At 43.3% G+C, this 26,393-nt stretch overlaps 1 protein-coding gene across 3 annotated transcripts in view; it reads left to right on the top strand.

Annotated features, from left to right (window-relative positions):
- The window catches only part of cdh23 (cadherin-related 23), a 799,974-nt gene that overhangs the window by 389,883 nt on the left and 383,698 nt on the right, over positions 1-26,393 (top strand). For 2 of the 3 annotated variants that reach the window (XM_043679154.1, XM_043679152.1), the window contains exons 16-18: positions 10,208-10,445; positions 23,301-23,406; positions 26,173-26,300. In XM_043679154.1, coding sequence (XP_043535089.1) covers positions 10,208-10,445; positions 23,301-23,406; positions 26,173-26,300 — 472 coding nt within the window. Of the gene's footprint in view, positions 1-10,207; positions 10,446-15,289; positions 15,420-23,300; positions 23,407-26,172; positions 26,301-26,393 lie in introns of those variants that run through there. The other variant, XM_043679153.1, reaches the window with a different exon arrangement.

Genomic DNA, 26,393 nt, shown 5'->3' with positions numbered 1-26,393 from the left:
AAAAAAAAACACCTCTGCCCGCTACCGGTAAGTACTTTTAAAACCAAACGGTCTTACCTTCGCTGCTGCTCGCACTGGAAATGACCGACGGCTTCGAAGGGTGAGTATAAATACTCACCGCTTTCCTTCCCGGCTGCCCCTCTGGTCGTCGTCACTTCCCCCTGGTGCTCCCGCTCTTTCTGTGAAGAGAGAGAAAAAAAACACCGCTGCCCGCTACCGGTAAGCACTTTTAAAACCAAACGGTCTTACCTTCGCTGCTGCTCGCACTGGAAATGACCGACGGCTTCGAAGGGTGAGTATAAATACTCACCGCCTTCCTTCCCGGCTGCATCTCTGGTCGTCGTCACTTCCCCCTGGTGCTCCCGCTCTTTCTGTGAAGAGAGAGTGAAAGAAAAAAAAAAGGGGGGAGAGATTAGATGACAAAGATGTCACAGAAGATAAAGCAAAGAGAACAGCAGTAGCTGCAGTAAAGAGACAGAGCAGTTTTACTGTGAGAGTGTGAGTAACACAGCTCTGTCAGAAAGCGAAAACATGAAAACGTTTTGAATTGGTACGTGGCACAAAACAATCAAAATCGACATATGGGCAGAACTCATGATGTTATGAAGAGAGATTGGTTTCCTTCGAGCAGAGGATGCTAAGGGGAGGACTTAATAGAGATTATGAAGGACATAGACAGGGTAGACTGAAAGAAACTTTTCCCCTTGCTAGAGTGATCTGTCACCAGGGTGCATTAACTTAAGGGAAGAGCAGAAGGCTTTGAGGAGATGGGAAGGTTTTCACCCAGAGGGTGGTGGGATTCTGGAACTCGCTGCATGTAAGGTTGGGAGAGGCAGAAACCCTCAGCGCATTGAAGAAGAATTGAGGTTTGCCCTTGCAATGCCAAGGCACACAAGGCTATGGGCCAAGTGCTGGCAAATGGAATTAAAATGGTTAGGGGGTTGTTTTTGACTGGTGCATACTCAATGGGCTGAATGACCTTCTTCTGCACACAAGATCTCTATGGCTGTGAGTCATGATCTAGAATTGTTGAACACAAGTGTTGAGCCCAGAAGGCTATCAAGTGCCCAATGTGAAGATGAGGTGCTGTTTCTTGAGTTGGAACACATTGGTCATGATGTTGATGTTGCTAGAGAATGGATGTTGGTCAAGAAACCAGGGAGATATCCCCAGATGTTCTGTGAAGTTGTGCATTGGGATCTTTTCTATCAAGCTGAGAGCTGTCGTCAGAGGATGGCCTTTGTAACGATGAAGCCTTTCCTCAGTATCATGCTTGGGAGTCGGCCCAGAGTTTGCACTGAAGACTCCTGTGACTTAGAGGCGAGAGGGGAGAAAGTGATCAGAGTCAAAAAGTATGGCGCTGGAAAAGACAGCAGGTCAGGCAGCATCTGAGGAGCTGGAAAGTTGACATTTTGGGGATAAGACCTTCATCAGGAATGTGGACTATCTGGACTACACCTCCTCCCACCCTGCCTCCTGTAAAAATGCAATCCTTTACTCCCAATTCCTCCACCTTTGCCATATCTGCTCCCATGAGGAGCAATTTCACTCCAGGACATCCTATTTTAAGGACCACAATTTCCCCTCCCACGTGATCAACAATGCCCTCAAGCACATCTCCTCCACATCCGCACCTCCTCTCTTGAACCCCACCCCTCCAACCACAACAAGGATAATACTCTCAGGCCTCACCTTCTACCCCACCAACCTCCAGACGCATCATTCTCCACCATTTCTGCCTTTCCATTGTTACAAGCAGACCCCACCAGAGATATATTTCCCTCCCCACCCCATCGGCATTCCAGAGACCATTCTTTCCATGACTCCCCCTTAAGGTCCACACTACCCTACCCTCCACTCCCGCACCTTCTCCTGCCACCGCAAGAGGTGTAAAGTCTGCACCCACACCACAACCCCCTCACCTCTATCCAAAGCCCGAAAGGATCCTTCTACATCCAGCAGAAATGTTCCTGCACATCCAAACACCTCATCTACTGTGTCCGTTGCTCTCAGTGTGGTCTCCTGTACGTTGGGGAGACAGGATGCCATCTTGGGAATTTTTCAGAGATCATCTCTGGGACACACGCACCAAACAACCCCAGCGCCCTGTGATCGACCATTTCAACTCCAACTCCCCCCCCCACTCCACCAAGGACATGCAAGACCTGGGCCTGCTTCAACACTAAATCCTAGCTACCCAACGCCTAGAGAAAGAACGCTTCGTCTTCTACCTTGGGACCCTCCAACCACATGGCACCAATTTCCTCATCTCCCCTCCCACCAACTCATCCCAGGTCCAAGCCTCCAACTCTGTGCCTCCCTCTTGAACTGTTCATTTTCCTTCCCACCTGTCCACTCCACCCTCCCACCAACCTATCACCATCAGCCCTCACCTGCATCTACTCATCGTGTTCCCAGCTACCTTCCCCCCAACCCCAACCCTCCTATGTATCTCTCAGCACCAACCCCCCCCCCAACATTCCTGAAGAACAGCTTATGCCCGAAATGTTGACTCTCCCGCTCCTCAGATGCTGCCTGACTGCTGTGCTTTTCCAGCACCACTTTCTTTGACTTAGAGGCGAGAGTGCTACCCAGAGAGCCAGAGCTCACACCCTGTACATTGACAATTATGTTTTTATCCAGTGACTTTACTAATCAATTAATAGGACAGTACAGTACTGACCTATTGACAGTGCAACACTCCCTCAGTACTGACCCTCTGACAGTGTAGCATTCCCTCAGTACTGCACTAAAATATCAGACTGGATTTTTTTTATCAAGTTCTGGATAGGGACTTAAAACTGGGACCTTGTGATTCAGAAGCAGAAGTGAGTCAGCTGAGCCAAACTCAAAAGAACTGAGGATGTTGGAAATCCAAAACTCCACTGGGATCCAGGTCTGAGGAAGGGTCACTGGATCCGAAACATTAACTCTGATTTCTCTACACAGATTCAGCCAGACCTGCTTAGATTTTCCAGCAATTTCTGTTTCTGTTTCCAATATTCCAGTATTGAAAAGTCTCGTCACAAGTTCTGAGAAAGAGTCAGATTGGATCTGAAACACTATTTCTGCTTTCTGTCCACAGATGCGTTCAGACCTGCTGAGTTTCTTCACTTATAGCTCACAAGTATATCCTTGTATTAGCAATCTTGATTATGGAAATGTAACCACAGTAGTTTTGTATAAATTGCAATTGCTTTGGGTATGCGCCCTGGGGCTGCAGGGGTCCCAAGGTTACTTCGTGCTTCTCGGCTTCACAGATTCCCCCGGTGCCCCTCAAAACAAAATCACTGTACATGCAGCAGGGTGTGAGGAATATAAATCCCACTCCAGATATTTTGAAAAGAGATTCCTTGCACACTTCACATTCTGTCCCCTAACTTCACTCAGCCCTCCCCACTGTTTGCACTGATCGTTTCTTAGTCAGTAAACAGTGGGCTGTTGTCTGTCCTATTACTTGGATAATATGGTAAGATAAAGTCACCCTGGTCCCAGAGGATCATAATGGCTGTTCTCTCACTAGAGAGAAATGACTGGTGGTGGTTTAACCTGAGGGTCACCATGCCTCAGGCAAGGGGAGATATTGAGAAGGAGAGTCCTTCCTGGTAACCTCAGCTGCTTTCAGAATTGAACCCACAATCTTGGCATCATTCTGCATAGCAAACAAGGGTGTGACTGGGAGCAGGCTTCTCCATGCTCCAGGACTCTCATCACTCTTGAACCCTGTGTGTAAATCACCTGCACTCAGGTGAGGCCTGGAAGGCAATTACAATTCATTGAGTCTGAACCCTACCGGGTGCCTGTCACTTTAGAGTGAAACTGAGTGAAGAATAGAAACAGGAGCCACTCACAAATCCTAGGGATGTCCAGCTTTTCATTTCCATTTCAAGGAAAGATATGTTCACTTGGGATTACATAAGTACGTGAAAAATAAATGCAACAAACTTTATGGAAAGTAGAATCCAAATTGACTGTTCAATAAGGTCTAAATGAACTCCTGTACGGCAAATTCTATAATATGTAATCATTTATACATTTCTAGCATTGTGTAGCAGTACTTCCAAATTTCCTCAGCACTTCATATTAAATAGGTGCCAGTAATGTGATAAAACACGTCAATTACTCTATAATGTGCAAATAATGAAAAAAACAATTCTATTCAAATCCACATTTGCCAGACTACATTGCAAAATGTAAAGTTAATTTATTTTGCTGCAAGGATATTGCACATGCATAACTTTTCATTACTCTACTGCCAAAATATTTAAATATAGCTCACAGTAAAATAATGTCATTGTTTTTTTTTTCCCCCCACAGTTTTGCTCTTGCCTTTTGTACAAACTTTTCAAAGCAGCCCATGATGAACCTATTGATTACTGATATTTATCAATGGGGCAAGTGATTTGTTATCACTTGATCGTGTGTCTTCCAGCACAAACAGTTCTGGCGACAAAGTTTTGATGGACTGTGCTTACATTGTCGGTTTCTCTTGTTGCTCCGTGGGTAGTGAGCCTGAGTGTTTGTGAGTTTCAGTCCCATTCTGGAGGCTGGTGTTACGGTGCAGTACTGAGTGAGTGCTGCATTGCCTGAAGGTGCCACTCGGTGGATGAGGCGACTTGACTTCTCAGGTAAAAGATTGCGTGGCTCAATTCAAAGAGGAGTACTCCCCCCTGGTCCTGGCCAATAGTCATCCCTACAAAAAATACCCAAAAGCAACTTTATTGTGTGATCTTGCTGTGCATGTTAATTGCCTTATTTCCAACACTGCAACGATGCCAACCTGAACAAAAAATGCTTCAAGTTGTTGCCTAATTCTTTGGGATATGCTGAGGTTGTCAAAGGTACAATACAAATGCAGGATTCTCATCGCCAGATTGTGTCTGTTTTTCACAAGATTTCACTGCGGCCACAGATGTGACATATTGTTTCTGAAGATCTGCAGCAATTAAACCCATTCAGCTTTTGGAGGCCTCCATTCATCCCCTTAAAAAGAAACATTTGCGTGCATTAATTAACAAGCCAAAAAGTCTAAGACATCGGAGCAGAAGTCCTTTGTTCTTTCAGATTCTATTATTGAGTACAGGAGTTGGGAGGTTATGTTGTGGCTGTACAGGACATTGGTTAGCCCACTGTTGGAATATTGCGTGCAATTCTGGTCTCCTTCCTATCGGAAAGATGTTGTGAAACTTGAAAGGGTTCAGAAAAGATTTACAAGGATGTTGCCAGGGTCGGAGGATTTGAGCTACAGGGAGAGGCTGAACAGGCTGGGGCTGTTTTCCCTGAAGCATCAGAGGCTGAGGGGTGACCTTATAGACGTTTATAAAATTATGAGGAGCATGGATAGGATAAATAGGCAAAGTCTTTTCCCTGGGGTGGGGGAGTCCAGGACTAGAGGGCATAGGTTTAGGGTGAGAGGGGAAAGATATAAGAGACCTAAGGGGTTTTCACTCAGAGGGTGGTGCATGTATGGAATGAGCTGCCAGAGGAAGTGGTGGAGGCTGGTACAATTGCAACATTTAAAAGGCATTTGGATGGGTATATGAATAGGAAGGGTTTGGAGGGATATGGGCTGGGTGCTGGCAGGTGGGACTAGATTGGGTTGGGATATCTGGTCGGCATGGACGGGTTGGACCGAAGGGTCTGTTTCCATGCTGTAATGGAAATGGATGGCAGATTTAGGGAGAGGTTATGGATTGGCACAGACTTGGAGGGCCGAAGGGCCTGTTCCTGAGCTGTAATGTTCTTTGTTCTTTGTAAGTAGGGTATTCAAACCATCAGGTATGCTCCACTAGTCGGATAATCTTCAAGCCCGCTTTCCGAAGTTTGCCCCATTACCCTTGATTCTCCTGACTGATTCAAAATGTATCTCATCACTGAATACACTTAATGACCCAGCCACCACAGACTCACTACCCTTTGACAGAAGAACCTCTTCTTCTTGAGTTTTAAGTGTGTGTGACTCCTTACTCTGAGATGTGTCCTCTGCTCCTCATAATGTTGGTGCTTGCTTTGGAGTTATGTACCAGGTAGACAAATGGTAAATCTGAACTGGAACCCTTTTTATTGACAGTGCTCACATTTCCACTGCTGGTTCTAGACTGGACATAAGCCCCGCCCTCTTTCATGTCACCTGACCAGCTCTCTCAAAGGGGCAGCATCCCCAACTACATAACAATCCTCGACTCTCCCACAAGGGGAAACATCAACCCTGTTAAGCTCCATAAGACTCTTAGATGTTTCAATAAGGTTGCCTCTAATGCCTCTAAACTCCAATGAGTAGAAGTTGTGGGTTTCCTCCGGGTGCTCTGGTTTCCTCCCACAGTCCAATGATGTGCAGATTGGTTGGAATGGCAATGCTAAATTGCTCATAGTGTGCAGGGATATGTAGGCTAGGTGGATAATCCATGGGGAATGCAGGGTTACAGGGGTAAGTTGGGGGTGGTGGGTCTGGGTAGGATGCTTTTCGGACGGTCGGTGTGGACATGATGGGGCGAATGGTCTGTTTCCACATTGAAGGGATTCTATGATTCTGTGAAAAAACTCAACCTCTCCTTTTCAACCTATCTTTGCTTGACAAGAAAATAATTGCGGTTCTCTGTAGATTTACCTTTTTTTTGACGCATAGTGTTTGTTGATTAAAAACCTGATGGCGAAATGTTGACTGCGTGTGCTAGTATTATTGGTTTTGCTTTAATAAGTCAAAAATTATCTGAATCTTTTCCGAAGTTTTTAAATGCCTGAATTCCCTCCATCACTCCCTTTTTACCGTCGTGTCAACTACATGGCTGCCGTCACAAGCAGTACGCTTCTGTCTAACAATTGAGATTCGGAGAAGTGTTTTAAACCAATGACAATGGAAACTAAGCAGTGAATTTCAAGAAATAATTCATTGTTGGGGTCTCTGTTGGTCGTAAACCATCCAAGCTGTGCTTTTATGACTGCTTGCAAACAACTCGACAGAATTATTGCCTTGTAACTGTCACCAGCTCCCTATTTTTCTCTTATTGTTCCACAGTTAAGAATATCCTACAATAACCACATTTCAGATCTCTCAATGGAAGAACCTAAAGGACTAACTGTTTTTTTAAAGAACAGTTCAGAGAGAGGGAAACCCACTGTTTTACATGGTTTAGTTAATATGATCATCATTTCAAGTTTTATCATTTCTGCTTTAGATTCAGTTGGTGTTGGCTGTGGACCCATTAATATTTAAAGAAAGTAACCTGGACAGTCTCAAGAATATCCCACATGTTGCCTTTGTCATCAAATTTTCCCCTCTTTCAATTTGCATAGTGTAAATATGTAAATTGAATTTTAATACCATGAAACATTAATCAGCTGTTAGTGATTGGCTGCCTTTTTTCAAGCATAGGAATGTAGTCTATAAATCCACTTTGATAAACTAACTACCACCACATCCTTGTTACAAGGTCCAGAATATTAATTTTTTTTAAGGGATGGGAATCACAAGAAAATAATTGCTTTTTCACCTTGATTTCATAGTCCAGAGGTTTACAAAGCATGTCCCCAGGTCCAAAGGGAATTGGTTAGATGGAAAAATCAGTTAAACCCTTGACATTTGATACAATCCTGACTAAATGTTCTTTTGATATTCAGCCGTAGAAAATTGTAGCAATAATATGTGGTTTGCCACCCTGGTGTGGATTTCACTGCCTAACAAGTACATTTGCCTTTATTCTGCAGAGCTTTAATTTCTAAGGTTAAGAATGTGGTAAGATCCAACAGTTTCTCTGTGATTCACACCAAAATGTAGCTAATGCCTGTTCTGTGAATCCCCTTCAGAAACTGTTTCAGCTGTTTGGCAAGGCGCAGTGAGGTTAATGGACTGTAACAAAAGCACATAAAGGTGTGCGCGTGTGTTGTATTTCCAGAGGGATAGAGTAGAAAAACAGCAGAAGTAACATTGCAACCCTAAATCAAGCCTTGGTGAGACCAAACTTCCCATCTTTTCAGAGACAAACTGGAGATTTAGGATTTGCGAGGATGCCACCAAAATGCAGAGGTTCTAATTTATCGAGAAAAACTCAAGAGGCTGGGGCATTACCTTCCATTAGAAAAGAGGACTTCAAAATTCTGCAGGAGCTCTATAAGATAAACTTTGGCAAATATTTCCACACGTGCAGTGGACTGAAATCAATAGCCAGAGATAAAAGCTAACGTTGCCATTGTCTGACCAGACAATAGAGTTTCTCTGTCATCGACTGGTGGTGGTTTAATCAGAGAGTCACCACACCTCAGGTGAGGGGAGAGTTTGAGAAGGAGAGTCCTTCATGGTAACCTCAGCCAATGTGGGAATTGAATCCACGCTGTTGGCATCACACTGCACCACAAACCAGCCATCCAATCAATTGAACTAACCAATCATAAATTTAAGAGGGTCAATCATAAATCCAATAAGGAATTAATGAGAAACCTCTCTACCTAAACAGTAGTGAGAATGTGGAACTTGCAACTTGAGGGTGCAAGAGCTGAGCAGTCTTGAAACATGTAGAAGTGGATAAATCCCCAGGACCCGATCAGGTCCCCTAGAACTCTGTGGGAATCTGGGGAAGTGATTGCTGGGCCCCTTGCTGAGATATTTGTATCATCGATAGCCACAGGCGAGGTGCCAGAAGACTGACGGTTGGCTAACACGGTGCCACCATTTAATAAAGATGGTAAGGACAAACCAGGGAACTATAGACCGGTGAGCCTGACATTGGTGGTGGGCAAGTTGTTGGAGGTAATCCTGAGGGACAGGATGTACATATATTTGAAAAGGCAAGGACAGATTAGGGATAGTCAGCATGGCTTTGTGCATGGGAAATCATGTTTCACAAACTTTATTGAGTTTTTTTAAGAAGTGACAAAGAGGACTTTGTATCATGGGAGACTGATTAGCAAGGTTAGATCTCATGGTGTACAGGGAGAACTAGCCATTTGGATTCAGAACTGGCTCAAAGGTAGAAGACAGAGGGTGGTGCTGGAGGGTTGTTTTTCAGACTGGAGGCCTGTGACCAGTGGAGTGCCACAAGGATTGGTGCTGGGTCCACTACTTTTTGTCATTTACATAAATGATTTGGATGTGAACATAGAAGGTATAGTTAGTAAGTTTGCAGATGACACCAAAATTGGAGGTGTAGTGGACAGCAAAGAAGATTACCTCAGATTACAACAGGATCTCGACCAGATGGGCCAATGGGCTGAGAAGTGGCAGATGGAGTTTAATTTAGATAAATGTGAGGTGCTGCATTTTGGAAAAGCTAATCAGAGCAGGACTTATACACTTAATGGTAAGGTCCTAGGGAGTGTTGCTGAACAAAGAGACCTTGGAGTGCAGATTCATAGCTCCTTGAAAGTAGAGTCGCAGGTAGATAGGACAGTGAAGAAGGTGTTTGGTATGCTTTCCTTTATTGGTCAGAGTATTGAGTACGGGAGTTGGGAGGTCATGTTGCGGCTTCAGGATGTTGGTTAGGCCATTTTTGGAATATTGCGTGAATTCTTGTCACTTTCCCATCAGAAGGAGCTTCCAGAGGAAGTGGTGGAGACTGGTACAATTACAACATTTAAAAGGCACCTGGATGGGTATATGAATAGGAAGGGTTTAGAGGGATATGGGCCAAGTGCTGGCAAATAGGGCTAGATTCGGTTAGGATATCTGGTCAGCATGGACAAGTTGGACCGAAGGGTTTTTTTCCATTCTGTACTTCACATCTCTATGATTCTATTGACATATTTCAATTAATAAACATATGAGAGTGAAACAAATGGATCTTAACTCTGAAATGGTTGTAGGCGAAGTCTCTCATGTGGGAAATTTTTAAACTTCATTCATGAGATCTGGGTATTACTGTGGGCCAGCATTTATTGCCCTTACACTGAGTGGTTTACTGGAGCCATTAGAAGGCAGTCAGGAGTCAACCATTTGCTGTGGTTCAGGAGTCATGTGGAGGCCAGACTAGGTAAGGAAGGTAGATTTCTTTCCATAAAGGATTTCAGTGACGTAGATGGATTTAACGCCAGATTTTCTATTGAATTCCAATTTCACTATCTGGTTGAGTGGATTTGAACCCATGACCCCAGGATGTGAACCTTGGGCTCTGGATTACTGCTGTTGTGAGATTACCATTGGGGCGCGACCTCCCCTGTTATTTTGTTATATAGTATGCAATTTGTTTCATTAATACTTTTCTTTGTCGTCTGGCAGATTTACAATTGACAAGGATACTGGCATAGTGACTCTCATCCAGAGGTTAGACTTCGAAGCAACACGGCGATACACTTTAACTGTTATAGCAAAGGATGGAGGTGGTGAAGAGACCACAGGACGTTTGCGAATCAATATTTTGGACATTAATGACAACGTGCCCACCTTTCAGAAGGACACCTACCTGGGAACAATTCGTGAGAATGAGGCCTCTCCAGTGCAGGTGGTCAGAGTTCGAGTAAGTGAAACGGTTTTGTGCAGAATAATTAGGGATTGGGCATCAGCCACACCATGCTGACTACACTGCTCCATATCTGCATGCACACAGTCAAACACACGTACCCCACCACCTCCAAATCTAAGTGGGAGAAATCTGAATCTGCCTTTCCAAGGCTGTTGTATTGGCAGGAGATTTCATTGGTGAGGTTTTGGGAATCTATTCACCCTCCCCTTCTCCTCACCAAAAGTACCCAAGAGCAACAAGAGAAAGGGAAGGTCAAGGTGCAAAGATAAAGCATTTTGATTCAATAGGTCACCACCTTGTGTCACTGTCTGCAGAAGCATTTCGCTTGCAAGCAGTTCAGAGAAGGTTCACGCGGCTGATCCCAGGTATGGAGGGACTGTCTTATGAGGAGAGGTTGTGTAGGTTGGGCCTGTACTCATTGGAGTTTACAAGAATGAAAGGTGGCCTTATTGAAACATTGGAGACTTGCAGGATAAATATGGAAAGATTGTTTCTGCTTGTGAGAGAGTCGAGAAGCAAAAAGCACTGTCTCAGAGTAAGAGGTCATCTATTTAAGACAGAGACAAGGAGGAATTTCTTCTCTCAGAGGGGAGGGAATCTGTAGAAGTCTTGACTGCAGAGGGCTGTCGAAGCTGAGATAGATTTTTAATCAGGGGAATTAAGGGTTGGGAAAAGTCAGAAGGGTAAATGTGAGAATGATCAGATCGTGATCATTAAATGGTAGAGCTGACTCAATGAGCTCAAAACTTATGGTGTTGGAAAAGCACAGCTGGTCAGGCAGCATCCAAGGAGCAGGACAGTCAACATTTCAAGCATATGCTCTTCACCAGGGATCTTCATCTTCCTGATGAAAAGCTTATGTTCGAGACGCTGATTCTCCTGCTCCTCGGATGCTGCCTGACCTGCTGTACTTTCCCAGCACCACACTTTTTGACTCTGATCTCCATCATCTGCAGTCCTCACTTTCTCCTGACTCAATGGGCTGAATGGCCCACTTCTGCTGTTCCATCTTGTGTCTCAATTTGGGTGCCATTTGCTGGGCACTGACACATTGGGTTTGTGCTGAGGTGCAGTGGACAGTGAAATGTTCTCTCCAGCCAAACACAGACAGGAGGGTGTGCCATGGGGTAAGATAGTGAATCAGTAGCCCAGTCTCCATCTCTTTCGGTCTTCACTTAGATTGCAAGAGGTCAAGTGTTACAGTTGCTAAGCTTAGTGACCACATGACCAAGCCTTGAGTTGCCTCACCCACTGGCGCTCAGCTAAAACCTAACACATTATGACCCACCATGACCTTTAGTCTTTGTTTATACTAAAACCCCTTAGCCTGCCATTGTGTTTTGCCTGACAGTCAGTATATCAACAAACCTTTCAAAAACATGCTCACAATTGCATCACTCTATCATCACATGTGACCTGAGGCTGTAACGGTCTCAGACTCCATCTTAACTTGGGCCCCTGGAAGCATGCCATGCCAATAGGGGTGTGCTACTGTTTATGATCAAATAGCTGGAATTTTAGCCCAGGCACAGATGTGCTTGTGAATGTAATATTTGTAGACATTAGTGAGCTGTAAAAAAACTTTGGATCTTTCGGTATCAGTTCACCCATCTGTGGATCTTATGTCTTGAGAGATAGCATCAGCATTATCAATTTCTCTTTGATTTGATTTATTGTAGCCACATGAACCTAAATACAGTGAAAAGCTTTGTTTTGCGAGCAGTACGGGCAGATCATAGCAAAAAGGACATACAGATCACAAGGTGCTTAGACAGAGTGGCATATTTAGAATTTAGGTTTAAAAGTGCAAGGTGGTTATAAGAAATGTGAGAATAAGATCTGCTGTACAGAGCTTGCAAAGAGCTCCCGATGTTGGCACCATTTTGAATCTCTTGTACATTACCAACTGCAGCATAGCCTGCTCCCTCGTTGGCTGTCAAACATACTGCTCTGAAGAATTATCCTGAATGTATCCTGTGAACCTCTTTTCCAGGTTGCCTTTGCCAAGCTTCAGCCAGAGGCTATAGAATCCATTGTCACACAAAGCTGTGGAGGTCTTTGAGTATATTTAAGATGGAGATAGATAGGTTCTTGATATAGGGTTATGGGGAGAAAGCGGGAGAATGGTGTTGAGAAACTCTGTCATGATTGAATGGCGGACCAGACTTGATGGGCTGAATGGCCTAATTTCTGCTCCTGTGGTCTTATGGTCTCTTCTGGTCTTAACTGATTCACCCAATCGACATGAGGAAGTCACCTATGATTATTGCAGCACCATTCTTACATGAAGCATTTATTTATTCCTGTATACTCTGTGCTACAGGGTGACTATTTTAGCAGTCCTATAACTACTGCCACAAGTGATCTCTTACCTCTGAAATATTTTAACTTTCCCCAAACTGATTCTATATCTTACTGTTTTCCACTGAGGTCACTTCACAATATTCACAATATGTCATCTTTAATGAACAAAACTGACCGATTACTTTTACCTGGATCCAAAATGTCAATAACCTGTTTGGGTGTCAGTCTTGGCCACTTTACACCATGTCTTTCAATGGCATTACCATTGCTGAATGCTACGGTAACAACGTCTTGGGCATTACTATTGAACCGAACCTGAACTGGACTCGCCATACAAAGTTACTATGGCTGCTTGAACAAGTCAGAGGCTAGAAACCTTATGGTTAGTAACTCACTTCCTGACTCTCAAAGCCTGTTTGCCATCTACAGTCATGAGTCAAGAGTGTAATGGATTATTCCCACTTGTCTGGATGAGTGGAACTTCAACAACATTCAAGAAACTCAACACCATCTAGGACAAAGCCACTTATTTATTTGCCCCAATTCCTCAAACATTCACTTCCTTCAGCACAGTGGCAGGAATGTGTACCATCTACAAAGTGTGAACTGACAGAGACCCCATTGACAGCACCTTCCAAGTCTGTAGCCACTGACATATGGAAGGACAAAAGCAGCAGATATATAGGACCACCACCATGCAAATTCCCCTAAAAAGCCACTCACCGTCCTGACTTGGAATTATATTGTCATTCCTTCAATGTCATGAGGTCAAATTCCTGGAATGTTCTTCCTAAGAGCACTGTGGGCGTTCCTACACTCCAAAGACCTCCAGAAGGCCACCTTTCAAAGGGCAATTAGGGATGGGGCAATAAATGATGATCAGTCACCTGTGTCCTGTGAATGAATAAATAAGAAAAAGAATCTAATTTGACATTGAGCCTCTCAGATTCCCGAGGAAGAGCCTCTTTCCTGGTACTCCGTGTTATTGGTACTCCATGGTCCACAATCAGATCTTACCCCTCCCATTGCAAGTACCTTTCTGGCCCTGAGCAGATGTCCCAGTCCGTAGCACTTGGCAGGCATCACAGCTCCCTGGACTCTTCCTCTCAGCTGCAGAGATCTGTGTCTATCATCAACTGGGCGATCATCTGCTCCAAATGTATTCTTAACAAGCCCATCCACTTCAATGGCTTCCTTTATCACAGTGCCACAGTCAGTCTGCTTATCCACCCTGCAGCCCCTGCTCTCCTGCATACTGGCTGTAAGAATCTCAATCCTGTCAGACAATTGGGACAGCAGTGTGTCTCACAGCGCAGACATCGATTCCAACTTCAGACGACTGTCTGTGTGGGGTTTGCACGTTCTCCTCGTGTCTGCATGGGTTCACTCCGGGTGCTCTGGTTTCCTCCCACAGTCCAAAGATGTTATGTTGAGGGCTACAGGACATTGGTGAGGCCTTTTCTGGAATACTCTGTCCAGTTCTGGTTGCCCAGTTATGGGAAGGATATCAAGTTGGAGAGGGTTCAGAAGGGATTTACCAGGTATGGAAGGTTTGAGTTGAAAGGAAAGGCTGGAGAGGATGAGACCTTTTTCACTGGGCCACAGGAGATTGAGAGGCGACCTCTTAGAAGTTTATAAAATCATGAGGGGTATAGATAGAGTTAAGGTTAGTTGTCTTTTCCCTAGGATGGGGAATTCAACAGTAAGAGGCACAACTTTAAGATGAGAGGAGAGAGATTTTAGAAAGACATGAGGGCCAATTGTTTTACACAGAGGATGGTTTGCATGTGGAATAAACTTCCTGAACAAGTGTGGCTATGGGAGCAATCGCAATGTTTAAAAGACATTTGGACATGAAGAGGAAAGGTTTGGAGGGATATGGGCGGAGCAGGCAGTTGGGACTAGTTTAGTTTGGGATTATGTTCAGCATGGACTGGTTGGACCGAAGGATCTGTTTCCGTGCCGTATGACGCTATGTGCAAGTTAGGTGGATTAGCAATGCTAAATTGCCCATAGTGTCTAGAGTTGTATAGGCTAGGTGTGTTGGCTATGGGAAATACAGGATTATAGGTATCGGGTCGGGGGTAGGTCTGGGTGGGACGCTCTTCGGAGGGTCGGTGTGGACTCAATGGGCTTACTGGCCTGCTTTCACACGGTAGGGATTGTATGATTCTAATTGCAAGAGCTGGGGTTTCTATAATCCTCATCTTATTTCTCACCTTTTTCAGATAATCTTTCAATTTGATTGGGTGCGTTCACTTAGATTGATTCCTATTTCTATTGTTGTACAGAAGTTAAACTGTGTAATGAACAATGATGACATTGCACTCTCTAAGTGAAAGCTGCTAAACGATTTTTTTCCATTTTAAAAGGATTCTGGACATTTGAATGTTTTCCGATCATTACAACCGAGATCCCAACAGTTTTATCTTCAGTTTTAAATGCATAATGGTGTTTTTGTAAATGAGGGAAGAGTTCTAATGTATTTCAACACTTACACAATGCCTAATGTAATGGACAACTTGCTTTTGCAGGAGAAAGTCCTATAATCGAATCAGTTCAGCAAAAACCCATCTAACTTTCAACACAGCATCTACCTATTGAAATCAGAAGAGCAACACAAGAGTGATGGTCTTGTGGTATTATCGCTGGACTGTTAATCCAGAGACCCAGATAATGTTCTGGGGACCCAGGTTTGAATCTCACTACAGCAGATAGTGGAATTTGAATTCAATAAAATATCTGGAATTAAGAATCTAATGATGACCACAAATTGATTGTCAGTAAAGCCCACCTGGTTCACTAATGTCCTTTAGGGAAGGAAACTGCCATCCTTACCTGGTCTGGCCTACATGTGACTCCAGACCCACAACAACGTGATTGACTCTTCACTGCCCTCTGGGCAATTAGGGATGGGCAATAAATGCTGCCTAGCCAGTGATGACCTCATCCTGTGAATGACTAAAAAAGCATTGCAGCTTATTGGTGATTGTTCCCAGTAATTAGTGGTCAAAAATGTTACATGTTGACATTTATTGTCTTAATCTGTGTTGTACTGAACTGCTCAATACCTCTCTTAAAATAAAAAAATCTTCAAATCCCTGAGTATGTGTATGCCACTGTCAGCAGACAATATTTCTCAGACTCTTTTTCAAAGGAATGTTCGATAGGTTGTAAACTTCACAGCTAATCTCTTGTAAAATTAACATTTATTTGAAAAATCAGGTGTATTTTGGAGATGTTAGGTCATCCTAGGGCCAGTCATGTTTTGTGAAGATACATCTTTGAACAAATGAAACAGTTTCATCACTGAAGTGCAGTATAATTATAACTGCTGTGCCTTACGGGGGTCTCATTGTATCAGCCTTGTCCCTGTGAAGCATGTTAGTAATTTTCAAAGCCATCACATTTACTGTGAGCGATTCTATTCATCCCTTTTCCTCTATTGGCCTTCCGTTCGCTTGGGTTGAGCCTCATTCCTGACTCTGTTCTCACGTAAAGTTAAACTCTGTAATGACCAAAGATGACGTTATACTCTGTGTGCAGTGTATTATCTCTGTCAACAACAAGCAAAGCTTTAGTAGGACTTAACTTTAAAAAAATTTAAATTTTATGCAGTATCTTCCATGACATCAGGGCGTGCAAAGCACCCTGTAAAACAAATGAATTACTTTATGGAGTCACTTATTGGAAATGCGGGACAATGTTAATTGAGGGATAAATATTGACCAGGATATGGGGGAGGAGTTCCTTCAACCTCTTTGAGTCAGTGCCAAGAGATGTTCTAACACCACTCGAATGATTCCTCAGTTTAATGTATCACCCCAAAAGATACTTCAACAGTTCAGCACAAAGCACAGGAACACTCGAGTATAAATGTGACATTCTTGCATTTGTCCTGATGAGTGCAAGATGAAAAGCTTCAGCAACACCCCTCTCTTTCCAGCAGCACTTGAATTCTGTTTAACCAGGTGAATGTCAACATAAGCCTTTGTAGATTCACTGATGAGCTTTAATTTGGAACAAAAACAGAACATTCTTGAAACTCTCAGCAGGATTTTGCAGCTTTTGTATTTCCAAGTAGAGTTGGCTGAGGGAGATATTTGGAGTAACAGACAACAAAATACTTGGTTGGGAGGGGGGAGCAGACCAAACGAGTTGGGGGTAAAATTTGTTTTGTGGGTTCTATTTGGCTGCTTTTGAATACATTTGTGAAGCCAGTCCTCTGTTATTAGTCCAGAGTTTTCATTTAAATCTGGAGAAATCAATTCAATCCTGGTAGCAATAGATGAGATTGCTGGAAAATGGACCCACAAGTCTGTTCCACCAATCCATCAGATAACAGCAGGTCTGCAGCCCCAATCCATTTACACATCTGTGTCCATATCCTTAAAAAACTGACAATTTCATTTCATCCCCAGTGTCTACAGCCTGTGTGTGGCTTCCCAAAGTGGGGGTCACCAGCTTTGAGGCTGCAGTAACCTCCAGAGGTCTCTGACTGATTTGTAAAAGGTGTATTCCTGCTTTAACAGGCAGGCCACCACCTTCCCAGGCTCCCCTGTTCCTACCATCTCCCCAGCTCACTCACGCAGGTCTCACTGCTCCTCTCATGGTTGTCTTTGTGAGGTGGGTGCGCCAGTGTTGGACTGGCGTGGACAAAGGCAGAAGTCACACAACACCAGGTTAGAGTCTGACAGGTTTATTTGAAATTAAGTGTCACTTCACCTGACAAAGGAGCAGCGCTCTGAAAGCTTGTGATTTCACATAAACCTGTTGGACTATAACCTGCTGTCGTGTGGTCACTGAGGGGGGGTCATGATTGGTTAAAGCCTCAAAATAGGGAAAGTAGGGTAAAGACTGGAGTGGATTACAGGGTGGGAATTTCCTGTTTCCTTTACCCTCTGTGTGGAAATGTGCTTGGCTAGAGTCACCTTTCTTGGTGACTTCTCTTTTGAAGATTGCACTCCCTTTTGTCTTGAGTTGGCGGGTGGTGTTGGAAATGTTAGCATGCTCGCACTCTCCACAGCTGCTGTGCTTAGTTTGCTGCCCAAATTCTGTTTATCTTCCTGTCACTGCATTTTAAGTTATCCCAGCCACGTTGTTGAGTGAAAGAATGAACGGTATTATGTGGCTGTACATCCATGGGCATCGAGACAGAGCCAGGGAGTTCTTTAATTACAAACCCCCATCGTTATCTGCGATTTCTCCCAGATAAAACGAGACTGACTGATACTTAATTACTTGTTTTTTTTAAAGAAAGCTATTTACTGCGCTGTCAAGTTCCCCAAATCCACTGTCATTTTGCCTATTGTATCTGATTAAAACGTGATTGTGATGTTAATGTAATTGACAATGTGTTCCATTGCATGGCAGTTTAATTTATTAAAGGTAAAGGGGGAGCAGGTGGAACCATTATGTGTTGCTTCAAAATCACTTTTTAAATCTACGATATAACCAGTGAAACTGATGGGAGGTTTAAGAGAGGAAATTTCATCTGAAAAGGAGCATTGTCTTTTCAGGAACATTGCTTGGCAAAAGTCTGATTTCTGGTTGCCAAATGTTAATCCCAAACAGAGAAGAGCCAAGTGTTCTTGCAGCAAGAGAAATTAATAGCGCTCACCATCATAGGAACAGGAGGAGGTAATTCAGCCCGTCAAATGTACTGTTTCTGTCTTTCCATTCAGTTATGGGATGTGAGTGATGCTGGCTAAAACAGTATTTATTGCCCATCCCTAGGGCTCTTGTAGCGCAGTGGTACTGTCCCTGTTAGACTTGACCAGGTTCAAGACCAGCTGCTTCAGAAGCATGTGATAACATCTCTGATAGATTGATTAAAAACATAGGTTCAATTTTTTTTTAAATTGCCCATTCCTAATTGTGCTTGAGCAAGTGGCAGTGAACAGCATTCTTAAATCATTACAATTCTTGGCACTAGGGACGCCAAACTGCGGTCAGGATGAGAGATTTTAAGAAACAGCAAAAAAAAATTGAAAAATAATTGAGAGAAAGTAAAATACAAGAGAAAGCTCACGAACAGGAAAAGAGATAGCAAGAATTTCTACCAGAGTTTAAATAGAAGAAAAGGAGCTGCATTAGTTTTTGTCCTCTACAGATTGAGTCTGGAGAATTGGTAATGGATAACAAATAGTTATGATGTAGAGGTGCCGGTGTTGGACTGGGTTGGACGAGGTCAAAAATCACACGACACCAGGTAATAGTCCAACAGGTTTATTCGTAATCACAAATAGTTAAGTGCTTGCTTTGTGCCCAGCACAGACTGGATGGGCCACAAGGCTTTTTCTGTGCTGTAGACCTGGATGACTGTCCATCAAGGACATGGCAGAGACTTTGAACTGGCATTTGATGGTCTTCCTGGAGGAAAACTTGGAAAACTTCCTTAAGATAATTGAAAATCAAGAGGTGAATAGGGAGCAGGGGACTTAAAGCATTCCACATCACCAAGGGAAAAGCTGCTGGAGAAGCTGTTAGACCGAAAGCCTGACAGATCCTCAGGTCCAGGTATCCTACATCCTGGGATCTCAAGGGGATCTTATAAGGTGGATCTCAGGAACATGTTTCTCCTTGTCGAAGAGAAAGTCTAACGAGAGCCACGGTTTAAAAATAAGTGGTGTTCCTGCAAGATAGAAACAAGGAGAATTTATTTCCATCAGAGGATTGTTAATCTGTGAAATTCACTGACACAGACAATAGTGGGGGCTGGGTTATTAAATCTCTGCAGTGCGGAAAGAGGCCATTCGGCTCATCAAGCCCACACTGACCCTCGAGCAGATATAAACAAGCACAATGTGTTTTTGCCCTTTGTCTCCTTCCTTAACCTGTGAGGAATGCAGGTGATGACTAATTTGATCTAACAGAAATTGAATTCTGCTTGTTTTGTCTCCACATCATAGGAAATTATAAATCATTCGCCATCATTTTTTAAAAATTGGCTGGCATGTCGCAAAGTACAAATAACCTGTTTCTTAATTGAGGGATAGATATAAGCCAGGACACAAGAGATAACATCCCAACTCTCCCTTGAAATAGTGACCAATGGATCCTTTATATCTACCATGCCCCACCCTCTCCCAGTCATCCTGCATTTCCCACCTGCTAATCCACCTAGCATGCACACCTCTGGACGCTACAGGGCAATTTACCATGGCCAATCCACCTAAGCCACACACCTATGGACTGTTGGAGGAAGCCAGAGCACCCAGAGAAAACCCACACACATGCAGGGAGAATGTGTAAGCTCCACGCAGACAGTCAACCCAAGGGTGGAATCAAACCCAGGTTGCTGTGAGGCAGCAGTGCTAACCCCTGAGCCACCGTGCTGTCATGCACTGAATCTGTACAAGGCTGAGTTCAATGGATTTCTTCATAAACATGCGTGCTAAGGAAAGGGAGATGTAAACAAAAAAATAGAGACCACTTGCAGATCAGCCATGATCTTATCAAATAGTAGAGATAGTACCAAGTGCTGACCTCCTGCTCCAAAGGCCTGTGTTCCACTTCATGAAAAGAGCTGACACAAGCACAATCTATTTTTAGCCCTTTATCATTCCTTGACATTTTTGATCCATAAGAAATTGAATTCTCCTTCCTTATAGCGAATGTGAGACTTGTGATCATCAAAGGTCACACACGGAAAAGTGAATGGAATCGATCAGTCCAGTGTCAGCTGTGGCTCAGTGAGTGGCACTCTCACCTCTGTAATGGCCAGCTTCTGGGTTCAACTCCCACTCTAGGGTCCACAATGTTATTAAAAAGCCAAGGCTGATACTCTAGTGCAGCACCAAGGGAGCACTGTACTGCCAGAGGAGCTGTCTTTCAGATGTGATGTTGAACTGTGCTCCAAGAATCGTAAAGGACCCTCTGGTCACTATGTCAAAGGAGCGTTGAGATGTTATTCTCTCATGTCCAGCATTATATCTATCCCTCAATCGAGCCCACAGAAACAGGATATTTGATCATTGCCACATGTCAACCAAAGTCATAATTATTTTTAAATGATGGTGAAGTATATATTATGCTGTGTTGTGGACACAAAACAGGCAGAATTCAATCCCTAAAGTGTCAGTGAAATCCACATGTATCCTCTGTATAAAAGCAGAATTTCACTTACCCAGGTTCCTGAGCGAGTGCTGATTGTACCTGTGCAGCAGATAACTGAAGTAGTTATTTGAATTATACGTGTTCCCTGTAATATATTTCCCAACATTCTTTGTTGGTATTGTCTCATTGTTGTAAAATACAATATTCACTTAGACATACCCAACTTGAATCTTGCTGAGGAGTGAAACATGGTTCTGAAATCTCATCTTTCAATCCTCAGGAAGTTGCAAGAATGCCAAATTTTAAAAAGGTGACCACCGTAGAAAAAAAGGCTGCTGATTATTTGGCATGTCAACCCTGATTGGCTGAGATGTTATCATGAGGAAAGCAACAGGGAACTATTGGCTCCCAGGCTGCTAAGGTTTTGGATTAATTTTGATTTTTGGCATTCTTGTGTTTGTCCTGATGATTGCATGATGCAAAGCTTTGGCAAAGCAATTAAACATAATATCCTGTGACTCACCATGAGGAATGCCACAAGAGATTGATTTGTATATTGGAAAGAGTGACAAAACATAGCCCAGCTAACTTGGAAAAGCAAGAGTTTGCCTCCTAGTTTCCCCATCTCAGGGTTATGCTGTAATTTGGTATGTCCCAGAATTCCCAAGGTATTGTTTCTAGGATGTGTGTGAAAGTCTACTCTGCTCACTGTATAATTCTGTGAGTTGGAACTGTGTTTAAGAGGATCTGGTCCTCTAAGGTCACAGAGACTAATTGCTGTAAGTACCCTGGGGTCAATTACAGATTAATTTTTGTAGATGTAGAAAAGTTGCAAGATGTCAGCTACTTATAAATTTCAGACTCAAGGTCAGAGCATTCCAGTAAAATCAATTAACTTATAATTGACCGCAGTTTGAAATCACTCTATTCTGTCTTCTATAATTTTGGCACTTTGAAATGCGATGGGTGTTCCAAGAACTAAATGCATAGGGAGCATGACTCATTAATGTTTTATCATGGAAAGACTTAGCTGAAAGACAAATCAAACTCTTTATATTTGCCTTTAGCAACACCCTTGGATCTGGAAAGGCTTTCTACAGCGTAATGAGGCAGACAAAGCAGATGCTTATATTTGTTTCAGTAGCTAGTATTCCTCGGAATGGGTCACCACCCAGAAGCCGTGGCTTGAGGAGCCCCACTTCACTCAACCTCTTCCTGCATATCAAAAACAAAAGATCTTTCCCCCACCAATACTAATTTGCATTCTGACCCTCTCTTGCTTCCTGCTCTTTTTGGGTTTTTGCTCCTGTTACATTGTGGGCACCTTCCCTGGCCAACAAGTCATGGGCTGTGACTCAAGCCCTGCGTTTCCAGCTCTGAGATATGCCGGCAACTTTCTGCCCCACCGGGCCTCCTGTTCAGCAACAGAATGAGACAATCATTGCCCTTGACCTCAGGTTCAGTGAGTGCTACCTTTACAAACACGAGCTGCTGTGGGATTTTCCAGGGTGGGAACTGCTGCCAAAGCTGGTACCTGCACATGGCTCAGGGCTACCACAAGACCATAACAAATGGGAGTGGAAATAAGGCCATTCAGCCCATCGAGCCCACTCCACCATTCAATCATAGCTGGTAGGCATTTCAACGCCACTTACCCGCACTCTCCCCATATCCCTTAATTCCTTGTGAGATTAAGAATTTATCAATCTCTGCCTTGAAGACGTTTAACATCCCGGCCTCCACTGCGCTCCATGGCAATGAATACCACAGGCCCACCACTCTCTGGCTGAAGAAATTATACTGACAGCAGCTGTGACATAACTAGAAAGAATGAGAGAGAACCTCATTGAAACTTGCAACATGCTTAAAAGGATAGACAGGGTAGACACAGATAAGACTCATCCCTGAATGGGGAGTCCTAAACCAGGGACACTGTTTAAAATTAAGGAGCATGCCATTTAGGACTGAGATGAGGTGATTTTATTTTGATACAAAGAATTCCAAACCTTTAGAATTCCCTACTCCAGAGAGCTGTGGAAACTCACTCTCTGGGGACATCTCATGCCAAGACTGATGGATTTCTGATGAACAATTTGTAAACGGTCAAATAAAAGCCAAAATGCTGCAGACACTGAAAATCTGAAATTGCCGGAGAAACTCAGCAAGTGTCTGTGGAGAGAGAAAGCAAAGTTAATATTTCAAGTTTGGTGTGACTCTTCAGTATGGTCTTGAAGTGTTACTTTGTAAAGGGTAATAGGGATAGTGCAGTGAGAGGCATTGAAGTGTTCAATCAGCTGTGATCGTATGAAATAGTGAGGCAGGCTTGACAGGCTGAATGGCCTACTCCAGTTCCTGTGCCTATTTGAAATTTGAGTGCTTAGAAATTTGAATGCTTTTCGACTCCTGCAGTGGGGAAGCAACAATGATTTTGCTCCTAGTGTGTTTGGCAGCCTCTGAAACACCATCTTTGTTTTCCTTTTAATGCAGGCCATCGATGATGACTCACCATCAAACAACCAGATCACCTACAGCATTTTCAACACTTCACTTCTGAGCAACTACTTTGATATCAGGGTATCAGAGGGTTATGGGGGTAAGACCTTTGCTTCTGCCTTTGGACCAATACCTATGCGCATTTGGGCAATGGGTGTTTACGCATTGTAGTTGGCAATTGATATTTGTGATCACTCTCCAAATTTAAGACTGCCTGTCAGAAACCAGAGCCCGTAGCTCTGTTGTCTAATGCAAGTATTCAGGAGTACAAATGTGGCATCACTTCTAAGAAACCAGCATCGTCAGATGAAGAGCCTTCATTTGTGTAGGTAACCACTTTTTGCAACTGTAGTGCTTTACAACTATTGCAGTACAAGAAAAAGTGTTGTCATATAAAAACCCAGCAGCCAACTTGCACACAGCAAGCTCCCAGAACCGTGTTTTATGTCCAGGCAATCAGCTTTAGATGATGTTAGTCAGGAGACAAATGTTGAATGGGACATGGGGAAGAATGGTCTTTTCCTTTCTCATAATAGTATTTAGCACAGAGAGCAAACAGGGCCACAGTCCATCATCTCATAGGAAGCATCACAAACAATGTGGCACCCACTCTGTACTGCACTGTAAGTGTGGACATCAGTTTTTTTGTGCTGAGGTTTCTAGAGTGAAATGCAAAGGGAATCCTGCCAACACCTCTAATGTTAATCATCCAGAGCTTTGGTAAGTATGCTCTTTCTGAGCCTCTAACTGTTGTCAGTTCCCAAAAGCTGCACTCTTTCTCACTGCTGACTTCAGCTGGTGAAGGAGGGAGCAGATGGGCAATGACCATCTATCACCAATGATCTATCACGTAAAATGACCCAAAGAAAAGGAAAATATTCTCTTTGAAAGGTTTGCTCAAGTATTATCATAAATACAGTCACATTGCAACTGAAGGGTCATTATGTTCAGGTTTTCAGTGCAGTGTAATTACACACTGTGATTAAAAATAGATCCCTGTTGTGTTGTTCAAGCCAGAAAGTGTGTGCTAACAGTGTAATCACAGAAGCCTGGTTTGGACTGAGTGCTGTTGAAGTATTCACCTCACTTTTAGAGTGAAACTCAATGGACAGGATCGAGTCTAATCCTACACCTTCTGTGAATACTCTCTTATTGCTCGTGTGTGGACACCCAATTGTGGAAATGTCTCTGCAGTCCTTTTCTGTGCTTCTCAGCTTGTTCAATCTCCTGATTTCAAGTAAGATCAGTGATTGAGAACCAACAAACAAAGTTTTGTCGACTGCTCCCAATTCTCCACCAATCTACCAATCTAATCTACTCTGAAACCAAGCAGGAGATCAGATTAGGTTCCCTACAGTGTGGAAACAGGCCCTTCGGCCCAACAAGTCCACACCAACCCTCTGAAGAGTAACCCACCCAGACCTATTTCCCTCTGACTGATGCACCTAGCTCTACGGGCAATTTAGCATGGCCAATTCATCTGACCTGCACATCTTTGTGACTGTGGGAGGAAACCGGAGCACCCAGAGGAAATCCACGCAGACATGGGGAGAATATGCAAACTCCACACAGACAATTGCCCAAGGCTGGGATCGAACCTGGGTCCCTGGCGCTGTGAGGCAGCAGTGCTAACTACTGAGCCACTGTGCCAGATGTTGAGTAATAAGGACCTGGTCAGGCCCTTCAGAACGGGGAGCCAACATCACGTGTTAAAGGGGCCTGACAGGGTGAGGTGCCGCACTGTCATTTCCCCTGGCTCAGGAATCTCAAGACAGGGTGGGGGTTCACGTTCCAAGAACGAGGGAGTTTGATCATTTGGGACTTGTGTCTTTGGGAATTCTCTACTGTAAAGAATCTACAGTCTCAATCATTGCGGATATTCGAGACAGAGACCAATCAATTTAAGGAAATGAAGGAATATGGGGGCAGGCAGGAAAAAGTGGTTGAGATAGTGAGTTGGCAATGATCTTATTCATTAAACAGCAGATCAGGTTCCTGGGGCCAAAGGGTCTGTCCCTTCCTTCAATTTCATGTGCTTTATAGCCTGGAAGCTTTGTGTGTAGAAGGTAACATCTCTGAAAGAAGTGTTTTCTTCTTAAAAAGATCCAAAATTAAAATAAGCTAGGCTAGTAGGTCCAAGACGGTCTCATCAGTGAAATAAATCAATCCATCATCTTTAGAAATACTCAAGGCATATTCCTAAATCGCATGCACATAAATTTTTTGCTGGAATCAGGTGGTTTATAAAAAGTCGTCTTAATTCTTGTAATTCCCTATTCTTCAAACTTTGAGTTGTTACGGTCAAATTTAGCCCTCAACTAGCTGCTGCGTCTATCCTCTTGACAGTAACTAACATAAAGTACAGGAAGATCTGGATAAGCAGGGAAAAGTCTATCTTCCTATATATATATATCTGATGTACTTTTCATGTCTGTCAAGGCTCCTGCATCACATCAACTACTTCAGAGATTGAAAGCTTTGTATTCACAGATCTGCTACAAATCACAGCTGATTGTCTTTTTTTAAAGCCCTTAATCTACGAATTGACACTTTTACCGATAGCCTTGAAATTATCATTGATGCAAATACTTTAAATACTCATATGTTGAACCTCTGTAAATTCTCAACTCATGTTTTAAATTAATTAAAAGTATTCCCTGGTATAAGTTCATGTCTCTGCAAGTTTATTAATTAAAAAGACTATTGATTTTTACATCACGTGAAGAAATTAAACTGCTCACAGTTACTGGGAATGCAAACGTAAAATGTAAAAAGGTAATATACTGTTGTGTTAACTTCCATGGCTGGTGACTTTTATGAAGTATTGACCAGCAATAATCTTCCCCAATGTCTGTGTCTGTTCCAGTTATTACCGTCACAAGGCCTATTGACTTCGAGCAGGTTCCAGGAGGGTTTATCTATTTGACCATCATGGCAAAAGATGCTGGGACCCCTCCTCTATACAGTACAGTCCCTGTGACTGTGGAAGTTTTTGTAAGTACTTATTAATCTATGTTGTCAGCTTTTCCATTAACTGTAGCAAACCTGGTTCGTTCAGGGCCACTGTTCAAGATTAGTCAAGGCCCT

The sequence above is a fragment of the Chiloscyllium plagiosum genome, chromosome 38 (assembly GCF_004010195.1).
Source record: "Chiloscyllium plagiosum isolate BGI_BamShark_2017 chromosome 38, ASM401019v2, whole genome shotgun sequence".
NCBI lineage: Eukaryota > Metazoa > Chordata > Chondrichthyes > Orectolobiformes > Hemiscylliidae > Chiloscyllium > Chiloscyllium plagiosum.
The sequence above is the reverse complement of the archived record's forward strand: the minus strand, read 5'-3'. Positions and strand labels throughout refer to the sequence as shown.